At 44.0% G+C, this 19,068-nt stretch overlaps 1 protein-coding gene across 3 annotated transcripts; it reads left to right on the plus strand.

Moving 5' to 3' along the window:
• The first annotated feature begins 3,884 nt into the window (after nt 1-3,884).
• On the plus strand, nt 3,885-15,567 carry ADIPOQ (adiponectin, C1Q and collagen domain containing). 3 transcript variants are annotated; one of them, XM_060149265.1, is made up of 3 exons: nt 3,885-3,994; nt 12,025-12,240; nt 13,147-15,567. In XM_060149265.1, exons 1-3 carry the CDS (start codon nt 3,910-3,912, stop codon nt 13,665-13,667), a joined length of 822 nt encoding a protein of 273 aa, XP_060005248.1. In that variant the 5' UTR covers nt 3,885-3,909; the 3' UTR covers nt 13,668-15,567. The 3 variants fall into 3 exon arrangements, with proteins under 3 accessions (XP_060005248.1, XP_060005249.1, XP_060005250.1); XM_060149266.1 differs by having other exon boundaries at nt 3,963-3,994; nt 12,007-12,240; XM_060149267.1 differs by having other exon boundaries at nt 3,969-3,994; nt 12,012-12,240.
• The last annotated feature ends 3,501 nt before the right edge of the window (nt 15,568-19,068 follow it).

Raw genomic sequence — 19,068 nt, forward strand, 5'->3', positions numbered from 1 at the left:
CCTTTAAAAATATCATCCAAAGTCCATAGCTTATATTAGGGTTCACCCTTGGTGTTGTACATTCTATGGGTTTTGACAAATGTATAATGACGTGTTTCCACTATTCTATTAGTATTTCTTACTGTTTTTAATTTTAGCCATTCTAGTAGATGTGTAGTGATACCTCATTGTGGTTTTAATTTGCATTTCTGTAACGGCTAATAATGTTGAACGTTTTTTCATGTGTTTATTTGCCATCCATATATCCTATTTCATGAAATATCTTTCATGTCTGTTGCCCACTTTCTACTTGGGTTTGTTTGTTCTTTGTTTTACTGTTTAGTTTTGAGAGTTTGTTATATAATCTAAATACAAATCCTTTGTCAGATGTATGGTTTGCAAATATTTTCTCCCAGTCTGGAGCTCTAAACAGGATCTTTCATAGAGCAACAGTTTTAATTTTGATGAGGTCTTATTTACCATGCTTTTTCTTTAATGGATCCTGCCTTGATGCTGTGTGTAAGAATTTGCCTAGCTCTAATTCCCCATGTTGGTTTCCTAGGGTTGCCATAACAAATCACCACAAGCTTGATGACTTAAAGAAGAGAAAATTATTTTCATCTCCTACTGTGGCAGGATATCCATTAATTATTTTCACATATGTTCTTTCCTGTCATCTCTCTAAATATAATAATTATACTTATTTTAAAGTTTTGCTCCCCCCTCCCTCTTTTTTCTGTTAGCTTTGCTTCCTTGGGTGTGAATTCTTCTATTTATTAAAGTTGTGGCCTATGTCTGATCATGTCTATCGATACTTAGCCCTATATCCACTTTTCTGTAATCCCCTTTGTACTCCTGAAGCTGGTGTCTGAAATGACATATCCTAGACTCCCTTACTGGATAAGTTCCAATTAGCTTCTGCAAATGGGAGACAATGGTGCAAGATTGAAGGGGCGGGGGGCTTCCCTGGTGGCGCAGTGGTTGAGAGTCCACCTGCCGATGCAGGGGACATGGGTTTGTGCCCTGGTCCAGGAGGATCCCACATGCCGCAGAGTGGCTAGGCCCGTGAGCCATGGCCCCTGAGCTTGCGCGTCTGGAGCCTGTGCTCCGCAATGGGAGAGGCCACAACAGTGAGAGGCCCGCATACCGCAAAAAAAAAAAAAAAAAAAAAAGATTGAAGGGGGATGATGGGAGAAGCTATTGTGTTTCAGGCAGTGCCCCTGGCAGTGTCAGTAGCCAGGCTTCTTTTCAGGGCAGTGAGTGCAGGCTTTTAGGCTAGAGCCCAGGGGCAGTAACCACTTCCTGAACTCTGAGCAACACCATCTCCATCTCTTTGTTTCTCCAGCCTTTCCAAAATGATTGTGGGAAATTCTTTGACTGATACAGTATTTTGGTATGAGGAGTGGTCGAACGATAGGGCTCTCAAAGATATGAATCTAGGGTTGCTTATCTGAACTGGCCTCCTTGTCAGTGGAAGTGGATTGCTGTTAGTCCAAAGAATGAGTGACAAAACAGATTCTTATATTTGTATCTGAGGGTGCCTTAGATAAAGTGCAATTGTAGTCGAGTCTTTGGAAGAGATAAAGGAATTAAAACTTTTTTTTTGCCATTTCTAGGAATTTGAGGATGGAGTGGAAGGAAGGCTGCCGGGTGTGTTTCCTCTATGTCTTGCTCTAATCTTCTAGATTATTTTTCAAAACACACGGGTTATACTTAGTTATTTCAATTAAGATTTTTTTTAAAAAATCACAATAAAGCAGAAATATATGGCAATACTTAAACATATTTATGGGAAGGAAATCATGTGACCTGCTGTTTCAATATCCCAGTTCCCATGCTGACAGGGGATTGAACAGTAGCCATGATACCCTGGAGGAAACGATGATGTTTATTTGATTATTTTATTTTAGATAGTAACAGTTCTATCCTGAGAAAAAAAAAAACTAGCCTCAAGTTACCTCTGGCTGAATGTTTTTCAGTTGCAGTCTCTAAACCGTATGCCACAGAATTGCTTCTTTCCACATGATGAACTTTGTGGTGAATGGCCTCTAGATGACAGGCTTTCGCAGTGTCACTGGCAGACAGCCAGACCAGCACAGTCTTCGTGTGATTTTGGAGCTAAAGTCATTCCACCTTGTGCAATAGTTAAAGCCTGCTGTAACCAGCTGTATTCCCATAAGATCGGAAGAAACTACTTTTCATGCCAACCCCAAAGCTACCCGCATGAATAGCTTGAAGTACACGCATGAAGTACACGCATGAATCTTAGGGTATTATAGTCCATCAGGAGGGGTGAGAGACGTAAGGTACTAGAAAGCAAACAGGTTTGATAGCCAGACAGACTGGGTTCAAATCTTGGATCTGTGCCTTGGACAAATCACTTAACCTCATTGAACTGAAGATACTTGATTTGTAAACTGGAAGACAGTCAGAGCTATCTCCAAGGGGAAGATTAAATATGATCACTCCCTTATTTTTGATTCAGCAATTATCATTGCCCACCTTATACCAGATCTTATTCTAAGGGCTTGAGGATAAAACATTGAACAGGCAAGGCACCTGCTCTCGTGAAGTTTACATTCTAGTAAGGAGAGACAGATAGTAACACAAACCCCAAATCAATAAAAGATGCCACAATAAAAATAAAATACTGAAGTAATTGAGGGTTGCTGTAGTTTCTGTGTGTTTTCTCCTCGGTCCAACCTATCTAGTAAACCAGAACCTCATTTTCATAAGCCCCTTACCTAAGTCAGTGGGCCCTTGGGAAGAGACTCATGACTCCAATCTCAAAGGCCTAAAGTAACTTCTCTAGAAATATTTGCATATTAGTAAGAGGTTAAACCTTAGATCAGATTTTTACTTTACTTTGCTGGTGGGCTTTTAGGTTTTTTGTGGCCAGGAGAGGTGGTATTTAGGGCCAGGTAGATACTTGCCCAGGCTCTGCCTGAGAACATTCTGTTTCTGTATGTCTTGCAGAAGTTATTGCTGGGATCCTGAGCCCTTGCTGGGGTCATGATTTAACGCATCAGAATTTGTGGCTAGCAGGAACTGGCCCCGATCCTGTCCTTCAAAAACAAAACGTGGGTTTGCCAAGAAAGAGTCCAAGGTGATGAGCATTGCCACTTTTAGCCTAAGGCTTCTAGGAACACCTCTGTGGGTTACAGCCGCTCCAGGCCACTCCTAGCCCGGAGCAGTGGTCACCAGTAGGTGGAACAGGCACACGTTTAAGGTGCTGGCAAAATGGGGACTCACACACGCATGAAAAGTTAGTTTTCAAAAACTTATCCAGAATTTTGAAACCACAAAATCCTTGAAAGATGGTATTCTCTCCTAGTTAATATGTTTTCTGATATACTGAATTTGAATCACATACAGGTGGGGACTTCAAAATCATTTGGGATTCAGGGCCTTTAATCGTCTTAATCTGCCCTACACCAGCCCAGAAACGTCCCCTCACCTCAGTTCTCAAAATTGGCATGCAAAGTCTTTCCCCGATCTGGTTCAGGCCAGAGAACAGAGGATGTGTTATATTCCTTGTTATACTGCAGTTCCCTATCATGCATTGTGAGCAGGAGGTGATGGTGGTAATTGGTGCCCCGGATTTATTAGGGCAAATCTCCGGGAAGACGGAGGTCTCCTGGACCACAGGGCAATTCATTTTACATAAGGAAATACCTTGTTTTCCTGCTTCTGGTCTTGACCCTTGGCCCCGTCGCCGTTGTAAGAGGCAAAAATAAGAGCCAAAGTCTGGAGACAAGACTGTGGTGACTGAAGCTCCACTTGGCTTCCCAAGCCCAAGCTGGTTGCACCAGGTTCCCCAGGGTGGACCTGAGGCAGTTGCCAGGGGCGCATGCCTGCCGATTGGTCTCTGGGCCTCACCATGCTGGCCAATAGGAAAGGACAACTGTGAGGTGGGGACCACCTGCCCCCATGAGTACCAGGCTGCTGAGACTGGGCCATCTCCTCCTCACTTCCATCCTGACCGAAGTCTGTGGCTCTGATTCCACACCTGAGGGTAAGGACAACTGATTCAAGTTCTAGGCTGGAGGGGAAGTGGCTGCCCTGCCGTGGAGCCCCTGACTGGGGTGTGCCCACACTGTCCTGTTAGCAGGGTAGGGAGGGATACAGGCGAAACCCTGGCCAGGGTAGCACTGACGGATGCAGACAGGCCTCGGGATTCTTCCTCGATTCTCCCACGGCTCCAAGAGAAAAGGGACTGTTCCTTCTGGTCAAAATGCCTGGGACCATCCTGAATTTTGCCCAATTCACTCTGTGGTTAGATGCCTAACCAAAGAGAAGTTTGGGGTCAGTGAAGTTGGAGGGATGGTCCAGTGATAAAGTCCAATTAGATAAGAGGAGAAGGGGACAAATCACTTAGCTTGACCAGGTAGGGCGGAGAAAGAAGCACGTGAAGAGGCAGCCTGGGGAAAGCCTGAGCTCCCATCTCAGCCTGAGTTTGGAATCCAACTCCAACGCTGGATTCTACTCAGCAATATTTATTGAGCAGATTCCACGGGCCAGACACTGGGTAGTGTCCGTGATGTACAAAGATGGGTGAGGCGTGGTCAGTATGTGTAGATTTGGGGGTATCTGTAAATATGGGAATATCTACCCCGCTGTGGGGATATCTCACAGGATGATTGAGAAGTGCAAATGAGGTAAAGTGAGCAAGGGGCCTGGCATATACTGGCAGCTTATGAAAAATCTTAGTTTTAGCAGACATCTTCTGACAGAAACAACTGGATCTACCTGGTCTTGGTCAAGCCCAATCCTGCTTGCCCCAGTGAGCACTGCACGTGCGGCCTCCTGGTTGTTTCCAGCCATTGATGCAGAGACCTGAGTGGGAGGGATTTTAGAGATCAGGCCAGCCCTTCTCTGAGGATGCAGGTCCCTGGTCTGGGGAGGTTCTGGTTTTCAGATCAAGCCTTACGAGGGGTGCAGTTACCTCACTCCTGGTGACTCCTGCCGTTGGGGGTAAGGCCACCTCCTCCTGACAAGGTTGGAAACAGGGAGGCCTTGACGCTGACAGAGTATGTCCAAAGGAGCGTGAGGGTGTCAGCTTTGTTCCTGAAGCTGAGCAGTGGAAAGGGAGCCTGCAGCTTAATTGTCTGTCCTTGTTGCCTCCCTCCTTCCATTCCTGAGGAGTTGTAAAGAGGGCCACAGGACTTGCTTCTTGTCCTTTCAAAGGTGGCTGTGGGGACAGACTTCCGTCCTACTCCTTGTCAAGCTGGGGACCTGTGGCCCCAGACACTTTGCTGAGGTCAGGAGGTAGAAGCTTTGGAGACTAGAAGCTTTCAGTCAGGAACTCCTTCAAGTGGAGAGAGACTGATGCCAAAATGTGTGTGTGTGTGTGTGTGTGTGTGTGTGTGTGTGTGTGTGTGTGTGTTGGGCACAAGGATGCTGAATAAAAGCTTTCATGTCATCCTCCTGGGAGCCAGGCAGAGCCTAGCTGATTCCTGGTTCTGCCATTTATCATTAGGTTGCACCATGTGAAACTGCCAATATTCTACCATTTTCGACCTTTAAAAATGGCAATTTCATGGAATTCAACCCAAGAGTTGCATGATCTTAAGCCAGCATCTTGGTCTCTTTGAGTCTCAGATTCTTCTAGAGAGTGGAGTCAAAAGCAGGGCTATGAGAAGGATTAAACAAAATACAGTCTGAAACTGCCTTATGCAATTTATACTGCAAAGAACCCTTACCAATTTCAAAGTGTTCTCATGTTCCTCGTGATCTCATTTAGCAGATTATGAAGGTGAGCCTGAGAAGCCTTTTTCGAGGCAGTGTAATGTGATGGGAATCTCTCACGGATGTTCTCCTTAATCTCTCAGTTTCCCCATCTCTACAGTGGGGGTTATTTTCTTTGCTTCATGGAGTTCTTGTAAAGATTAAAATAAATAACAAATAGCATAAGTAGTGTGTAAAAGTTCCTAGTGTGGGAGCTGGTTTCTATGAGGATGCAATAAATGCATCCCTTTCCTCCCCCTTAGCCTCCCATTTGTAAAAGCAGGGCAGGGGTGAGATGATTTCTGGGGTATCTTTCAGCTCTCTGGAACTATGTGATCTATGCTTTAATGTCCTTTCCTGCTGGAGGAATTGGCACCGGGTCTGGTGACCTCTTTCCCCCATCCCACTCTGTCTCCTGCCTGTCCCAGAGGAGACCCCATCCTTGCATTTCACAAGATTCTGCTGTTGTTACTGGCATTCCAGCAGGTCAAAGTGGAATTTCTCATACACTTAACAAATGAAAATGAGAGATTGTAATATGGCCTTTTAGGATCCAGAGATCATCATGGTCATCCCCTTGCATTATTTTGAAAGCAAGGAGAGCCATGCCTGTACACAGTGCACCATGAAAGTTAGTACGATAGAAAGAACTCAGGTTTTGGATTTCAAATTTCACCTCTGCACTCTTTTACCTGTGATCCTTGAGCAGAAATTACTAAACCTCTTTGGTCCTCGGATTTCTCGTGTGGGAACTGAGTCCTAACCCCCAGGAGCTGTGGAGGTTAAATGAGATTAACGGGGTGGTGAGTGTACAGTGGGGATCCACAGCGAGTCGTCCATAAATATTTGCTTGCTTCTCTTCACTTATATGTGTGGAACACTTTATAAGTTTTTAAAATACTTCTTCATAATTTTAGTCTACTGGTTCTCACAACAATATTATGAAATAAGCTAAGAATAAATTCATTAATAATCGCCTTTGGGGAATTCCCCAGTGGTCCAGTGGTTAGGACTCTGAGCTTCCACTGCAAGGGGGCATGGATGGGTTCGATCCCTGGTCGGGGAACTAAGATCCCGCAAGCTGCACATGGTGCCGCCAAGAAAAAAAAAAAAGTTAAAAAAAAGAAATAATCACCTTTGCCTGCAAAGAGCATGAGGTCTGGAAAGTGGGTGGGGACGGGTAAGTCACCCAGTAAGTCACTGGTGGAGCCCAGACTAGAAGCCAGGTCACTGCATCATAGTCTGGAGGTTCCTTCACATTATTTTCTCTTCTATCCCCCATCCTATGGAGTGGAATATTAAAAGGCAGATGTGTGACCTTGATGCTGTTTTCCTTTCTTGGGATATGCCTCAGGGACCATTGCTGGGTTTCAGAAAACCAGAATTTGATTTCCAGCTCCTCTACATTTAGCTCTGGGATCTTGGACGAGTCACTTAACCACCCTGAAACCCACTTTTCTCATCTCTAGAATGGGTACATTCATACAATAGATGACATTTATTGAGCGCTGACACATGCCTGGCACTGTTTGAAGTATTATTTTACGTGGATTGTGCCTTTTAATCCTCCAACAGACATATGACTGAAACATGTTACAAGGAAGAACAAATTATTTTCACCCAACCACTGAGGTCATAGAACCTGTGCTCTGTATTCTACCTCAACCTGTCCCTCAAAAATCTGAGAATTAGGTGGGATATTAAGTGAGGTGAGGACTTTACAAAAGGCATTCTACAAAGACAAGGAATTATAGGTGGTACTTGGGATTAGCTTCATGACCCATGTAAATGATTTCTTTGTAGGCACGATTGAATCTTAGAATATAGTTCTAGATTACAGTTTTATTTAATAATGTTTTCCCCTTTAGAAAGAGAGGTCTTTCAAAATCAAAATGTAAAAATTGCTATATCTAAACAGAGAGCACAGATAATTTTGGAATAAATTGTTTGAAATTTCGGCATCTCTGCACTGACCTTCAATTATTATCAATTGCTAATTTTTCCATCCAGAACTTGGTTAGACGACAACCTTCTTCTTCAATCAGAATCGCTTCTTAGCATCAGAAACATCCTAGGATTGTGTGCCCATCTGCCCCCAATCCCTCCTTCCATTACTGTCGCCCCATGTTACTGTCATGGAACCCAGATTGGTTGCCCCTATGAATGGAGAGATCTGTCCATAACACTGTAGTGTTGAGCACAGAATGCCTTCCCTTGGGCTGGGAAAATAGAATCTTTTTTTTTTCAAATTTATTTATTTTTTATTTTATTTTATTTATTTTTGGCTGTGTTGGGTCTTCATTGCTGCACACGGGCTATCTCTAGTTGGGGCCAGCGGGGGCTACTCTTCGTTGTGGTGCGCGGGCTTCTCGTTGTGGTGGCTTCTCTTGTTGTGGAGCACAGGCTCCAGAGCTCAGGCTCTGTAGTTGTGGTGCATGGGCTTAATTGCTCTGCGGCATGTGGTATCTTCCCGGACCAGGGCTCGAACCCGTGTCCCCTGCATTGGCAGGTGGATTCTTTACCACTGCACCACCAAGGAAGCCTAGGAAAATAGAATCTTGATTTTTAAAAGAGGAGGAGGAGCCAGAGGACTCTAGAGACCTGACTTTTCACTCCTTCTAATGGTTTGGAGGAAGCCCCCAGTCACCCTTCTTCTTTGGGGCCCTCTGTAGCTGCCTTCCCTGGTTCTTTATTCTGGATTCTCTCCTTCTGTTTCCCTGTGGAAAAGAGCATAGCCCTCCTCATTTCTGGAAGAAGCAAGCACAGAGCCTCTCGGTGGTCTTCTTAGGAGTTTTACTGCTAACCCCATAGAGGAAAAGGATGGAGATGACAAATTGTGGGAAGTTTGGATGACATATAAAGCCTTAAAAACCTCAGAACAAGTATTCTCCTTAAACACAAAAGGGGCTTGGCTGGTCTTTTCTCCTTGGCTTCTCGTCTAACTCCCCTCTTTCTTCTCATTTTGGGAAAAGCCAAGCTTAAACGATCTCTCATTTTCATTTTATTTCCGGCTGTTATTGAGAACACCCCTTGAGACCTCCAATTCCAGTAGAGGGGGACAAAGGTACATGTTAATGGTAAAAGAAAACCTTGACTAGGGACTCATGACCACCAGGGGGCAGCATCTATCCCTATCGGCACCTGTCTCAGTTGTCTTGCCTGTCTCTCCTCCTCTCTGTCTGCTGGTCTCATTCTCAATTCTCACCCTGCTTAAGATGATATTAGAACTTGATATTTGATAACTGATGCATCAGACCAACAGAGATAAAAAAGGTTAATTTAATTAAATGTCTTTTAAACAGTTTTCAAATAGGAAGAAATCATTTGAGTATCTTAGATCACAGTTTACACCAACACAAAATATCAGAGATGGATTAAAGAGTAAAATTTAAAATACACCAAACAATAGAAGAAAATAAAGTACTCACCAAACTCTAGTATGGAGAAGGACCGTTTAACACTCAGAAGCAAAAAAAAAAAAAAAAACCCAACAGAGTTGGCTATATAAAAACTAAAACTTCTGTCACCTAAAACTCAGGATAAGCAAGACAAAAGAATAATCTTTACACTAGAGTTAATAGTCATAGCACATATGACAAAGTGTTGGCATAAAGAACTCACACAAATTAATTCAAAAAGCACATTGTGTCCCTAATAAATTAACTGATAAAGAACACTTAACAGAGATATCAAAAATGAGGAAATTAAATTAGGAAATAGGCCTTTAATAAAATGTACAACTCACTAATGATCATCATGCTCACTAAACTAAGAACAACAAAAATGTTTGTAATCGTTATATCCAAAGCTGGTGAGGGTAGCTAAGATAGGCTCTCTATGTACACACTGACGTATTACCGGGGAACAGCATGACAAACTGTAATTTGGGAATATCCATCATAAGCCTTAAAAATGTTCATACCTTTTGGTCCAGAAATTTTACTTCTGGGAATATGTCATAGCAGAACAATAATTTGAGGATAAACTATGTGCCTAAGGATGTTTGTTACAGATTTAAAATGTTTTAAAATGAAAATATGTTCAAAGTTCAGTAAAATGGGAACGTTGACATATATCTTGGCTATATCCACTTGATGGACTAGCGCACACACACATTTAAAATGACGATTATAAAAATTAGAAAATTGCAAGGCAAAAATTGGGGAATAAAATTTCTATGTAAAGTATTATTTCCACCATGTTTAAAAATAAACAGATGGATTCTTGGGAGTGGGGGTTGTTTTGTTTTCTGTAGTTTTCAAAGTATTTATCTTACTATTTTTTTTTTTTTTTATCTTACTATTTTCCTTTCTTGGCTGTGCCTCATGGCTTGTGGGATTCCGCGACCAGGGATTGAACCCGTGCCCCCTGCAGTGGAAGCTCAGAGTCCGTTAACCACTGGACTGCCAGGGAATTCCCTCTCTTACTATTTTTAATGAATACACACGTGTGTGTGTATGAAAGATGAGCATATATATATATATATATACAGTAAACATATATATATAAGTTTATGTATAACATATATAAACTTATCATATATATATGATGTTTCACATATACATATGAAAGATGAGTGGGTTGTGTCACATGGAGGGGGCATTATAGAGCCCCAGGCAATGGGCCATAGAGGTGGGATTCCAGACACCATGCATGTCTTTGGGGTAAGATTTCTCATCAGGGTCTTTTCTCCATCCTTCATAGAGGAAACGCCTCCTGAAGCCAAACTCAATTCTGGAGGCTTCGTGAAATCTATGAGACAAGCAAACTGATGAAAAATATTGAGTGTTTAGGGTAAAAAAATACATATGGACCATGTTTTATTTAGAATCAAGTTCTTGGGATTAGCTACCTTTCAAACTCCACAGAGGGTCTTAGTGATGCCTGTGATCCAGGATCCTATGCCCTGTTCCCCTCTGTGGTGCTTTCTCTCCACTCCCTGGTGAGAGAGGGATGGGAAGACTAACACCCTGGCAATCAGAGGTGGGGGGCTAAGATCACCTAATAACAGGCAGGGATGGATGGGGACCAGAGCCCCTGTGCATGTAAAGGACTGTCTTCTGGGAGGGGATATGGAGGGCCAGTTCTGAGACAGGGAGCACATTTATTTTTAAAAGAGGAGGAGGAACCAGAGAACTCTAGAGACCTGACTTTTCACTCCTTCTAATGGTTTGGAGGCACCTTGGCCATCTGTGTCCCTTGAGCTTTTTGTTAGGGTACCCAGAATATATGTTCTAAATGTACTCCATCCTCTTTCCCTCGTTCCCCCTTTCTTTCTCTTTTCCTTCCTCCTTCCCTTCTCTCTGGCTCTCTTGCTCTTTTTTTTTTTTTTTTTTCCTACAGAACTATTTATTTAGTCCCTACTCTGTGCTGGTGGTGGGTTAGACTTTGCCCCATGGTGCTTGTAGTTTAATGGCTGAAATGGGTAAGCAAGTCAGGAATTATAGTATATGGTGCAAGATGTGCCAATGCTAGATAAGCGAGGGCACTGGGGGAGCACAGAGGAGGAACGGCAGACCAGATTGGGGAAGGAGGACCGGGAAGACTTCCTAAAAGAGAGGACAGCCCACTGTGTCCTGAAGGCTGCGTGGGGATCAGGCAGGTGACGAGGTGCAGCTAAGTGTGGCCCAGGCAGCGGTCAGTGGATATTCTCATGCGACAGTGTGTCGCTGGTTGTCTGACTAAGGCTGTGTGTGTGTGTGTGCGCGTGTGCATTGTGCATGTGTGTGTATGGGTGTACATGTGTATATGTGCATATGTGAGCACATGTGTGTGCACGTACATAATATACCAAATGGTCTAACATGTGGCCCAGGGAATGGGGAGAGGAAGAAAGAGAATGGGAAAGAAAGGAGGAGGAACAGACATAGAAAATGAGGAAAAGGGAAGTAGAGAAGAAAAAGAAGGAGCCGGAGAGAGGGAAGTTGGTTAGAGTTGAATGGGATGATCTGAATCATCATTCTTGGACAATTCAAGGGATAGGCTCATGACGAGTTGACTCTTGGAGCCTTCCCTGTGCCTCGTACTGTGCTCAGATATGAGGAATTGGAGGAGTGTTGTCTCACCATCACCGATGGTGGAAGAAAGGAGATCACACACACAAAGAATAATGCTAAATACTGCAAATTTCAGGGCAGAGAGAAATCAAGGTGGGCTGAAAGAGTCAGAATCTGAGTCTCCCTGGAAGAGGTGAGTACTGAGAGAGCAGGTCTCAGAGGCAGACTCTGCGGAACTGGCCAGAGTCCTGCTTGGGTCCTGACTGGGTGAGCCATGTGGGGTCCACTCTTCTGTGTCTGACAGCACAGGTCTGGGTTCCAGGACTCAGGATGCTGCTTCTGGGAGCTGTTCTACTGCTACTAGCCCTGCCCAGTCATGGCCAGGAAAACATTGAAGCTCCTGAAGTCCTTCCCATCCCCAAGGGGGCCTGCGCAGGTTGGATGGCAGGCATCCCGGGGCATCCTGGCCACAACGGGACTCCAGGCCGTGATGGCAGAGATGGCACCCCTGGCGAGAAGGGTGAGAAAGGAGATCCAGGTAAGAATAAGGTCTTTAGTCTCCTCTGTTACAGACTTCTCCTGGGTAGAAGAGGGCTTCTAGCACTATAGGAGGGCAATAGTTATTAACTTAAGGTCTACACACAGGGAAGAAACAAAGCTTTTTAATGTGACCCATAAGCAACATGAAGTGGATTTTGGATTGGCCTTTCAAAGGTAAACACACGTGGTACCTTTAAAACCAAGTACCCTTGACTCTGCTCTACCCACACCACCTTCTGCATCCTCTTTCCATCCCCGCCCTCATCCATCCCTATTCCCAGTCTGCTCATATTCCTGTTTCCCTTAATTTTCCCTTAATTCCCGTTCCATCTAGTGGCATTCAACCATACTTCCTGGTACCTCCTGCGGGCCACAGTCCTTCTCTTGGAGAACTCTTGCTCTGGTGCACAGGACTGTTAGAGGTTACTACAAGAGAGTCTACTCCAAATGTGCTGACGTGAATGTGGACAAGTGCCTAAACAGTGGAACAGAGAGAAAATGCCCTCAATGCAGACCTGGGTTAACAATGAAAGCTTTCAGGAGGAGGTGGGGCTTGAGCGAGGCCTTGAAGGATGTGTGGACAGAATAAAGGAGGGAGGGCAGCCTAGACGGAGGGCAGAGAAAAGCAGATGTGTAGCTGGCACATAAAGTGTTGGCAGGGTGGAGCATCAGTGATGGAGATGTATAGGAGATAAGGTTGGAGATGAATTTATGGGAGCCTGCTGTGGGGCAGGGGATGTGGAGGGGGAAGTGACAGCTGTCCCCTTTGGGAGCTCTCATTGGTTCCTTGCTCTGTCAGTCAAGCAGTTTGTAGGTAGGGGGCCACAGGGACAGTGATTTAGGCTGGAACCAACCTAAACGGGAGTTCTGTTTTTGTGGTCACTAAGGTCTTCTCGTTCTCTAGGTTTTGCTGGTCCTAAGGGCGACACCGGTGAAACTGGAGTGACTGGGGTTGAAGGTCCCCGAGGCTTTCCAGGAATCCCAGGCAGAAAAGGAGAACCTGGAGAAAGTGCCTATGTATACCGCTCAGCATTCAGTGTGGGACTGGAGACCCGGGTCACCATTCCCAACGTTCCCATTCGCTTTACCAAGATCTTCTACAATCAGCAAAGCCACTATGATGGTACCACTGGCAAATTCTACTGCAACATTCCCGGGCTGTACTACTTCTCCTACCACATCACAGTTTACTTGAAGGATGTGAAGGTCAGCCTCTACAAGAAGGACAAGGCCGTGCTCTTCACCTATGACCAGTTCCAGGACAAGAACGTGGACCAGGCCTCTGGCTCTGTGCTCCTCTATCTGGAGAAGGGTGACCAGGTCTGGCTCCAGGTGTATGGGGATGGAGAGAACAATGGGGTCTATGCAGATAATGTCCATGACTCCACCTTCACAGGCTTCCTTCTCTACCATGACATTGAATGAGCACCACTAACTCAGAGCCTCAACTGGGCCAAGCAGCCTGGAGTCAAAGAACAGTCCACAGGTCTTCAGTGTAGTTAGGAGACTGACTTTATTAACTAGTTGGAGGACTCTGAACATTATTCATTCATTCATTCATCAAGTACCTTTTCAAAAAATCATATACCGTATTCCCAGACAGTCCTGAAGAAGACACATCCCTTGGCCTCAAAAATCTATCATGTAGTGGTAATACTAGAAGGATGGTAACATCTACTGGGGAGTTTCAAAACGTGACAAGATAACGAACTACAAGAAAATATTTGACAGTGCTACTCTGTGCCCACTGTTTTTCCTTATGTTCATGCCAATCTTGTGAAGTACACAGGAAAGATACTATTCTCCTCTTTTTACACTTGGGGTCCTGAGGATGAGAGAGTTAAGTGAATGCCTAAAGTCACACAGGCATTTAGCGGCAGAGTTAGAGATCCAACCCAGGGCCGTGGGCCTTTTCCAGTATACAGTGCCCGTTTTAAGGAGTGTATGGCCTTTTGGAGGGTATTGGTAGGGGTCTCTCACCCAGCTTGCCTGAGGGCCTTTGGACTGGCCTTCACCATGCATTAAACCTTTCCCCAGTAGTGCTCCCTCGGAGAAGGTGGTTCTATGACTACGTCCCTTTCCAAATGGACTACTCAGCAGCTCCTGTACTACTCCGTACTTCCTCTTCTCTGTGTCTTTCCTCATGCTCTTCTCTCTGGCCCAGCAAGTCGACTCCATCTCCATATGTTGACATCTTCCTTGTTTCTCAAGTCCACCTGGTCAGGAAGCTTCTCTGATGTGATGTCTCTTTCCTGCAAGCCTTCCTCACACCTGTGTCCCTCTACATGTTACCCTGGATAAGAGTCCTAGGTCTGTGAAACATCCTCCCACAGACCAGGGACAACTGCCTAGAAAGGACTGTGCTTCCTTCATCCCAAGTCCCCTTGTAGGTCCTTGATAAATGTCTCATGAAGAGCAAGCACTGGAACCTCATATCTACCCAGAGTTAACTCCATTTCAGTCTCTCCATATAACTAATCCCTATCTAAGAAAACAGTTTCATTTTAGGAACTCCTTGATTTTAAACACCCAATCTTTGTTCCACTGGACAGCTTGAATCTTTTCCACTGAGGTTCGGGATGACTGTGCTTTCTAGAACACTCAAAGAGTTTTCCCTCAAGGAAGTAGTTTGAGCCTTCAATGCAAAACCCATGAAGGAATTTGGAAACCATTCTTTCTTTGAGCACCAACAGGGTCTGGGAAGACCTGGGCTTCCTGAATCTACTCGTGTTCTTTAAGAATTATAAAGAAAGAAAGAAAAGGAAAAAAGAACAGGTAACTGTCTGAGGTGATAGATACGTTAATTAGCTTGATTGTGGTGAATATTTCACAACATATAACTATATCAAATCATCAAATTGTACACCTTAAATATACACATTTTTAATTGTCAAATATTCCTCAAGAAAAAGGGGGGTGGATTACAGATGATTGATGGTGGTAAACATCCTCTCAGGAGACAATAGCTTGAGAGCTGCTCTTCAAAGATTTTAGCCAAAGCAGAGCTAATACCATTCTGTATAAACGTAGAAATGGAAAACTTAGTTTTTTGCTTCCAGTTTTAAATTCTGAATGATTTTCTTTTATATGTGTATGGCTATTCCTTAGGTGATTATTATTTCTGCCTATAAAGCTTTGGTTTATAAAATGTTTGTATATCATTATTTTCTACAAGTAAAGATACTGTCGTTCAGCATTAAAAGTAGAAGCACCTGTATCATGTGGCTTTTGTTTTCATTTTTGGAGAAATACGTGGGATGTAGAGAGGGATGAAGGGGTAAACCGTGTGTCAATAAAGACGCTATTTTGTGAATGATGAATGAGATTTCCTCGCATCTCATTGGCTCCATTGCATCTCTGACCAATCACTGAAGTCAGGAGGATGGAATATATTTATTTACTTAATCGGTTATGGTTAAGCTAGAGAAGGGGTATTTTCATTAAAGCAAAATCTGGACACAGTTACCAGAGTGGGGGAATGGATGATGAATGCAAAAACAACAGCTGTCCACAACAAACTTTTAATGTTATGTTTGAATTTTCTCAGGTTTCTCAGAGAGGCATTGCTGGAAAATTGCTATTGATTTTTTCTAAAATTTCAACAAATAGCTAATGTCTGGCCATGCTCACAGTCCCACATCTGGCTCGGGTGGGATCCTCACAGCACTGGACACAGTATCACACACACTCTAAGCTCTCTGGAACAGGGGTTGGCTTAAGTTCAGACTACAAGTTGTGTCTTACCTTCTAAGGTGGTAATTCCAGTGTTAACTCAGTTTTCAAGACTTTGCTATGCTATTGGGTCTATCTGTCACGTGCACCACTCCGAGTTTGGTCTGGGACTTTAGTAGTTTAATTCTTGAAGCTTTTGCTATGCTTCTTTGGGTCTGCTCTGCATGTGTACACTGGGAGTTGAGTCTGGGACTTACGTAGGGTCCCGAACAGAATTAGAAGGTGTCCTTTCCCAGCTCTTTCCTCTCTGGCATGTCCCTATATTCTCCAGCCCTCAGGGACCCTCCTTTTCTTGATTCTTTTTTTTTTTTTTTTTTTTTTTTTGCGGTACGCGGGCCTCTCACTGTTGCGGCCTCTCCCGTTGCGGAGCACAGGCTCCGGACGCGCAGGCTCAGCGGCCATGGCTCACGGGCCCAGCCGCTCCGCGGCATGTGGGATCTTCCCGGACCGGGGCACGAACCCGTGTCCCCTGCATCGGCAGGCGGACTCTCAACCACTGCGCCACAAGGGAAGCCTTTTTCTTGATTCTTAATGCCAGGAAGCTAGCGTTCTCTCTGAGTTTTATTTTCTTGCACTATTGTGCTGTCCTGTGTGACTGGGGCTGTCTTTGGGGATAAAGCAGCAAGAGAAAAGAAAGAAAAAAAAAATAACAGGGATCACCCACACTATTTGAACAGTGGTGGTCCATTTCACTGGTTTCTCTGGTCAGAGAGAAAGATTTTGCGGGGGGTGAATTTTAGATGCTTGTGTTGCCACTGCTTCTGTGACAATGCAGCCCAGTGCTTGGGGCTGATCTCAGGGCAGAGCTGGGAGAGAACAGAGAAAAGAAAGCATGTTAAAAAAAGAAGTGGGATTTCTCTTACACGTCTGTCATTCAGGAATTGCTGTTCCTGGTCTGGTTAGCAAGAGGTGATTTCACCCAGGCTATGAGTTGCTATTCACGTTTTGACTTTAGTCCTCAATCTGCCTGTTGTTATTTACTGTTTAGACTCTTCAGGTATTTGTTTTTTGCATTTTGTCTAGAGTTTTTGGTTGTAATCAGTGGGAAAGGTAGACTGTAGTTAGTTCAGTTTGGCTAGTACCAGGCGCCCGATGTCCCATGATAGGCCTGAAGAAGGATAAAGGGAAGGAATTGAGGGATAGCAGGAGGCCCAAGAATGCATATACATTACGCTGAAGTTGATGGAAGTCAAAGAAAATAAGTCCAATCTTGAGACAGACCATTGTTGAAGAAAGAACGTGGGAGGTGCCAAAAACTCCTTAACCAAGGGAGGCTGGGGCCAAGTATGGTCTTGATTCTAACCCCAGCCTCTAATTCTTCCTGTGCATGGAGTGACTGATGAGAATACATCCCATGCTGTGCAGTGATGAAAGCAGTCAGCATGACTCCACCACAGGCATCAAAGCAGAAATATTTACCTTCAAATTCAGAAATTTTATTCATTTAGTGCTTTACTTAGGAATGTTTGGAAACATACAGGTTTTTAGTGAGATTTGGAAAGAACTAGAGTTTTACCTTTGACCTTCTCAGTTTTCACTCAGGTATTTTACAGCAAGTAAACATGATTTTGAACGAAATTCACTATGTAAAAACCACATTTTCCCAAAAGTAGGTGAAGCAATGAAAATGCAGAGACCACTTCCCTTTATTTGCTATGTGTGTTTCACAAGATCAGTGTAAGTGGAATTCCGGGACAATGATTAAGGTTTCTTTTTGTTTTGTTTTGTTTTTTAAATTTATTTATTTATTTATTTTTGGCTGTGTTGGGTCTTTGTTTCTGTGCGAGGGCTTTCTCTAGTTGCGGCGAGTGGGGGCCACTCTTCATAGCGGTGCGCGGGCCTCTCACTGTCGCGGCCTCTCTTGTTGCGGAGCACAGGCTCCAGACGCGCAGGCTCAGTAGTTGTGGCTCACGGGCCCAGTTGCTCTGCGGCATGTGGGATCTTCCTAGACCAGGGCTCGAACCCGTGTCCCCTACATTGACAGGCGGATTCTCAACCACTGCGCCACCGGGGAAGCCCAGGATTAAGGTTTAATGTGCAGTTCAGTTTGTGGTGAGAGTTAGGGCTATAAAGAGGTCAAGCGTCAGTCTGTACTGAGTGTAGTGGACACCTGCTGGGTGTTCTTCCATTTCTCCCTTCATGATGGGGCCACCCTATGGCCACACCCTTCAGGCCGCCCTATAGTCCAATCTGATCCCTTTCTCCTAGAGGCCATTGAAGGGACCAAGGCAGATGCTTGATCTAAGCTGGGCCATCCAGAGTTCCTCCAGGAATATGAATTAGGATGGATGCAAAATATGCAGATTTGAGACTCAGGGGTGGCCACCTTCTGCCCTGCAGTCTAGAGATAGAAGAAGGCCAGCTGTGCAGAAAAAAAAGCAGGCTCAGAGAGAAACAAAACTGAAAGAGGGAGAAAGAGAGAGGGAGAGAGAGAGAAACTCTTGTTCTCAAAAGTTTTCCACCGTTTGGTTCCAGTCCTTCTTGACATTCAGTTGTATACTTGCCCATGGGTCACATGAGACATCAGTTCCTGGATTTTTGTATAATTTTCTCTTTTAACTTAAGCTAGCTTGAGTTGATTTCTGCTATCTATATCCAAAGAGTATAATGGGTCAGGAGTTAATCTATGACTGTGCCCAGGTACCAGGCTGAGGTCTAGTTAGGAAGAATATTTGGTAATGGGGTAACAGAATTAAGTCATCGGGCCCCATGAAATCAAACCTAGAACTCAAGTTCATTTATATTTATTTTATTGGCAATTAATTTCCTAGCTTGGAAATTTCTTATGGGCAGAGACTTCCTATTTCATCTTTGAATTCTTTCTAGAGATCATTTATCCATTCAGTAAATATTTATTAAGTATATACTACGTGCCAAACACATAATAATTTTAAAAATAACAATGATAATAATATAAGTCATCATTTGAAGTACCTGCCTGAAACACACTCTTTTATTTAATCCTTATAACGCCCTGTACATTAAATAGCCTAGACCCAAATTTCAGATAAGAAAACTGGTGAAGCTGTGATCCAAAGCCACAATTAGTAAATTGTAGAGCAAGGATTCATACTCAGAGCTGTCTGACTCTAAA

The sequence above is a fragment of the Lagenorhynchus albirostris genome, chromosome 5 (genome assembly GCF_949774975.1).
Source record: "Lagenorhynchus albirostris chromosome 5, mLagAlb1.1, whole genome shotgun sequence".
In the NCBI taxonomy this organism is placed as follows: Eukaryota; Metazoa; Chordata; class Mammalia; order Artiodactyla; family Delphinidae; genus Lagenorhynchus; species Lagenorhynchus albirostris.